The sequence below is a fragment of the Otolemur garnettii genome, unplaced genomic scaffold, assembly GCF_000181295.1.
Source record: "Otolemur garnettii isolate 467f Iridium unplaced genomic scaffold, OtoGar3 scaffold00066, whole genome shotgun sequence".
NCBI classification, from domain to species: domain Eukaryota; kingdom Metazoa; phylum Chordata; class Mammalia; order Primates; family Galagidae; genus Otolemur; species Otolemur garnettii.
In genome coordinates this window covers 6,558,543-6,564,229 of record NW_003852461.1, presented here as the reverse complement: position 1 = coordinate 6,564,229, position 5,687 = coordinate 6,558,543, and the positions used below count along the sequence as shown (strand labels likewise).

The 5,687-nt window shown below is 47.1% G+C and overlaps 1 protein-coding gene across 5 annotated transcripts in view; it reads right to left on the bottom strand.

Annotated features, from left to right (window-relative positions):
* The window catches only part of FGGY (FGGY carbohydrate kinase domain containing), a 417,013-nt gene that overhangs the window by 16,893 nt on the left and 394,433 nt on the right, over positions 1–5,687 (bottom strand). Inside the window, exon 15 of one of the 5 annotated variants that reach the window (XM_023515083.1) lies at positions 393–610. The exons of 3 other annotated variants lie outside the window; for them this stretch is intronic. In XM_023515083.1, coding sequence (XP_023370851.1) covers positions 572–610 — 39 coding nt within the window. In that variant the 3' untranslated portion in view covers positions 393–571. Of the gene's footprint in view, positions 1–392; positions 611–3,722; positions 5,235–5,687 lie in introns of those variants that run through there. One more of the 5 variants, XM_023515084.1, reaches the window with a different exon arrangement.

Here is a 5,687-nt window from a genome sequence, read left to right as displayed (position 1 = left end):
GGGGATTTCACCCCTGCTTCCCTCTGGTGACTGTATTATGGATGGGCAGACACGGGGATTTCACCCCTGCTTCCCTCTGGTGACTGTATTATGGACGGGCAGACACGGGGATTTCGCCCTGCTTCCCTCTGGTGACTGTATTACGGATGGGCATGTGGCATGCTGGGAAGAAAACTGGTCAAGGAATCGGGAGACTAGTCCTGTAGTAATCTTAGTCTGGGCATTGTTACTATGAATGAGTTGCTTCTTTTTCTTGGATCCCAGGGTCCCCTTCCCAAAAATGAGACATTCAAGACAGATAATGCCAGTTTTATTGTTCAAAAAAGAGTTATGGAGTATCTTTTGTGTGCCAGGCATTGTGGTAGGCACTATGGATAGGTCAGGCAGCCAGGCGGTCCTGGGCCCTAACTTCATGGAGCTCAGAGCCCATCATGGAAACAAGACATTGCAGGCATTGTATGAGGAAAAAGGCAAGTACTTGAAGGCTGTAAGGAGCTGGTTGGGTAAAGACATTGATGAAGAGGTTTCCAGCCTGAAGCAATTGCATATTTGAAGGCCCCAAGTCAACACATTATGGCATATTTGGGGGGCTGACAGGAGTCCGAGATGGCTGGAGTAAACAGAATGAAGGGAAAGAAGGATAACAAGTGAGGTTAGCAAAGAAGGCAGGAGTCAGATTCTGGGCAGCTTTGTAAAATCACGTTAAGGGGCTCTGACATTATCACAAAGTCAAGGACAAACCATGGGAGGATTTTCAGCCAGGATGATCCCATTCACGCTTATAAAAGGCCGTACTAGCTGATGTGTAGAGATGGATTAGAGAATGGTAGAAGTGGAGCCAAGAAAACCGTTCACACAGCCCGTGGGATAGTCCCGGTGAGACACCAGGGTGGCCTGGAGGAGGGTGGGGATGGTGGAGGTGGAATTAAAGCCACGTGGAAGGAGAGACCTGAGATGTAACTTAGTGTGACGACCTGAGGTGCAGGGGAGATGGGGTGGGCTCAGGATGGCCTGGGGATTGTGGTGGGAGTGATTAAGGAGATGTGTTGCCCTGTACAGACTGTGCCCAGTACTGAGATAGTGCTGGCATTGTGGGCAAAGGTGAAGACGGTGAGTTCAGATTTTAACACGCTTGAATCAAGATGCCTGTGAGCCCTCCCAACGGACATGTCATGGGCATGGCTGTAGGGCTGTTGACACATAAATAGCAAATGACTCCTTAGAGATGGAGCAGGTGGACAGAACAGAAGACCACTGTGTACCCCTGGGGAGAGGGGAAAGGGGACCAGCCAAGGAATTTGGAAAGAACCATTCAGACAGGTGGGCGGGAAATCAAGAAAGTATGTTAGCAGTGGAAGAATGTTCTAGCAAAGGGAGCGGCTGGAGCCAAGCATTGCAGAGGAGAAGCGGGCAGGAACTGAAAAGGCCTCTGGGTTCAGCCATGCCTCAGGTTGGCCAGAATGACCCAGGTGAGCATGACTTGGGTGGAATTCTGGGAAAGGAAGGAAGATCAACCTTGGTGAAGGAGGCAAGGGTGGGGGAGAAAATCGGGACCGTGGGGATACATACCTTGTATTGTGAGAGGCAATACCTGGAGGGGCTGGCAGGTGGAATGAGGGATTTTATGTTTAACATGAAACACTGTATAGCAGCATTGTTCGACAGAAGTAATGAGAGTTATACAAGTAATTCTGAATGTTCTCCTATCTACTTCAAAAAAGTAAAAAGAAACTTGTGAATTTAATTTTAATACCTTATATTTAACCACATACTATCATTTCCATAAGTAATCAATACAAAAAGTTACTAATGAGATATTTCTCATTCTTTATTCATTGTACATCTTTGAAATCTGGTTTTACCTTTTGATTTTGATGAGCTGTAACACAAGGTTCAGTAAGGCCCTCTGACTAGGAGCCACTGTGTTGGATGGCACAGGGTTAGATCATGTTTAAATGCTGATGAGGAGGGGTGAGCACTGGAGAGGGTAACACACAGGAGTGAGAGATGATAATGGGTTGAGTGAAGTGGTGGGGATTGGTGGGGTGTCTCTTCCATTCTAACAAATATAAAGAAAAAAAAATGTGCCTGGATATAGACAGTGTTATGCTGATACACGCTCACCAAAAACTTTTAAAGGCTCTAATTTCTATCATTTACCAGTCTCTGTGTTGTCAATATCTCCACCGGGGCCGAGTTCAACTGCTGATGCGGTGGCATTGCCTGGGGAGCTGGGGAGGGAGGAGCCCAGTCGGTGCTGCTGAACAGGTGGGAGCCAGCTCCAGCTCAGCCTGGATCTGAGACAGTTGCAAGATTCTGAGGGCAGGTGTCTTTCTAATGGCTTTTTCTCTTTGAAGTACTTGGTGGTTGAGAATAAGCAGGAGGTCATCTGACTGAATGTGGGATGGAGTGGGAACTGGGAAGATTTGGTAATGGTCCATGCAGATAGTAGGAGATTGAGAGGACATGATACGCTCAGTTACGTTCCTGTCAGGAAAGAGATGGACACTCAGACTGGGTAAGTGAAGTAAGCTTTAAAAAGGTTTAGGAAAAGAGACAAGGATCGCATGACCAGACGCAGTGGGGAGCCATTACCACTGGTAGCCTGGGGAGCAAGGGGAGAGGAAAGGTTCCCAGCATGCAGACAGGAAGCTGCAGGGAGAGGGCCACAGACCGGGACTGTAGATAACAGTGAAGCATGGGAGATGGATGCAGCTGACCTGCACAACCCAGCAAGGAGAGAGCTGGGGAATAAATATCTCCATTCCATCGTCCAGGCTCCAGGGACAGGCCTGGTACCCATTAATATAGACAGAAGCCTGCCTGTGTTTGTACAGTTTGTCTTATAGTGTTCAGAGAAATGGCTTCATCCTGGGTTGGGATTTCTTGAGAAGATGGGGGAAAATATAAAAATAAAACAGCTGTGTGGATTGGTCATGTCATTAGGCAGGTAGATAGATGTGACCAGGGCAGATGGTGGACATGGCTAGGCTATTCTGGATAGGTTTGGGTGACCTGGGCTATTATGGGAATGAGGCTGATTAAGACCTAGTTTGTGGGTTGTTTTCAAGACTTTGCACGTGGGTTGTTTGAGAACAGAGTTAATTAAGACTCTGGGAAACTTCCAAGAAGCAGCTGATTCTCCTCAAAGTTGTGTATATAACTCCAAACTGCATGTTCCCCGGGGCTTGAAATCACTAGGATGGGGCCTGGCTTGCTGTGCAAGTCATTAATAAACTTTATTGGAAAAACTTTTATTTGCTTTTTTCAATTACTTCAGCTACTGCCTCGAGACACTGTGCTGCTCTAACAATGTGGAAAAAGAGTTGATGGGTATGGGAAAGTGAAAACCAATTCTGGGAAGAGCCCTTCAAGGTACATGTTAACCCAGTGCTTCTCAACCTTCCTGATGCCGCAACGTATTTTCATTGTTAAAAGAAGGTCATGACCCACAGGTTGAGAACCGCTGTACCCCATGTTAGAGAGAAGGAAACTAAAACTCAAAGCATAATGCGGCTTGCCCAAGAGAGCAAATTTAGCTAGTGGCAGAGTCAGGAGACAGGTCTGCCTACCTGGAAAGCATTTTCCACCTTACCACGTCACTGCAAGCAAATGAACTGTTTGTTTTAACTGGCAGAGGAGACACATTTTAATGTTCACTTAAGCTTTTAGTTGAAGCTGAAGAAGCATTATTAGAATTTTCTATCTCCAATATAAAAACTCACGCACAATGAAAAAGCAAGGATTCACAGAGAACCCTTGGGCATTTTCTTCACTGGTGACTACTGCAAATGTGCCAGCTAAGACATAGAGGAGGAATATGCAAGAGTGTCTTTGTGAAACAGGAGGGGAATCAAGTCCTCAGGAGTGCTCTGTTCCCCCCCTTCCCAAGGCAGTAACTGACCGGGGACCTTCTTGCGTAGGCCCTGTGGTTTGGGTACAAATGGCAGAGAAAGTGTGCTTGGCGTCCCCCGAGTTTCGGGTACTTAGGCACAACCTGTTGGCATTCTCAGGGGCTTGGCACATGATGAGAGCTTAGGGGGAAATAAGAATCTTCTGGGGATCATGTTATCAAACAGGACACAGCCCAACAACAGGACAAGAGAGTGGCGCCCAGAAGCACTGGCAACAGCTGGGACAGCATTCCTGCACCATGACTTGGGCCTAATCTCTCTTGACCCATTTATGAAATTTCCTCATTTATAAAATCTGACCAATCTATAATGGGTGGTTGTAAGGATTAAATGAGACCATGAATACAAATCTCTTGGCACAAGTGAGCGCTCAGCAAGAGCTGATCCTCGCCCCTGTCCTGTCTGTCCCTGGTCTTTCTACTTAGATTTAACTATTTCTTTTATCCCAGAATTACCACTTTCTTCTGACGTTGGATTCCATTTCTCAGGAGACGAGAATGGTTTCCTACATCTTCCCAATCATGGTTACTGTAGTTTTGTTCTGTCTTTTTGGTCACTTTTGGAACTTGGTGACTCCAGGTGGCCATTCTGGGGAAACCACAGTATGTTGGACCAGCTCCCCCGCCTCCATCTTTGAATAAATACCAAAAGATTTACCTTTTACTCTCATTCTCGTCTGCCATCTGGTGCCTGGTTTGGCTGCATCTGTGTTTACTTAGTGACTTTAGGCGAAGGCCGAGTTTACACATGGGAAGGAGAGGGCACTGCTGATTTCTTCCATATGCCCCTCTATTCGTATGTTATGATTTTGGTGATCTCCCCAGCACAGAACCCTTAGACAACGCTTACACTGCTCCTCAGGGACCCATGTCTTTGTGTGTTCAGCTGGGAGATTCCGTAAGCACATGTTTTTTCAGTGACCATTACCATTAGTGTAGCTTTGAGATGGGTTCAAAATTAATGTTCTTGAAGGTTCTTCTTTTTGAATGGAGGGGGCTTATTTGACTTGACTAATTCAGAGCAAAGAGTCAGGAGACCTGGGTTCTGGGCCCGCCTCCCTCTTCATTTGTACGTGGTGTGAATTCGCACGAGTTCTATAACCGCCTGGCCCTGGGCTTGCTCCCTCACAGATCCAGGCTTGGCTGAGGGACGCTCTGGTCAGTAGGAGCTGCACATTGCCCCCTTCCCCTTTCTTTCCTCCTCTCGTGTGGTGCCGGGCTTCTGATTCACACAGACTGGTGTACAAGCGTTGTGTTTTCTCTCTTCTCAGCTCCCAGTACACTGTGTATGGGGGAAAGTTCAAGAAAGAAATCCCTTGTCCTGCACAATGCACAAATGAGAGAGAATAAACTCCAGCTCTCGGGTTTTTAAACATCATTTTTAATTTCTTTTTGTATGTTCACTTGAGACTCTGTTTACTGTGATGGCAGGAGCTCTGGAGCAGAGGCCTGGGTGTGAAACCTGCCTCTTATTTACTCCCCTGTGGCTCTGGGCTGGTTTCTTAATTTCACCCAGTTTGGTTTCCTTCTCTGTAGAACAGTAGTAACTGCTGCCTTGCAGGGATGGGGGGTGGATAAGTAATCATTGACTCCCTGCTCAGTGTGGTGCACAAGCCATGCTCACAGGTGCTGGTTACCCCCATGTACCTTGCCGATTCAGTGGTAAGAAGGCCACGGGCAAAGTGTGCCCTCAGACAGGCAGGCTGAAGACACTCAGAGACAGCACAGGATCACAGCAGAAAAGTGTGCCCTCAGACAGGCAGGCTGAAGACAC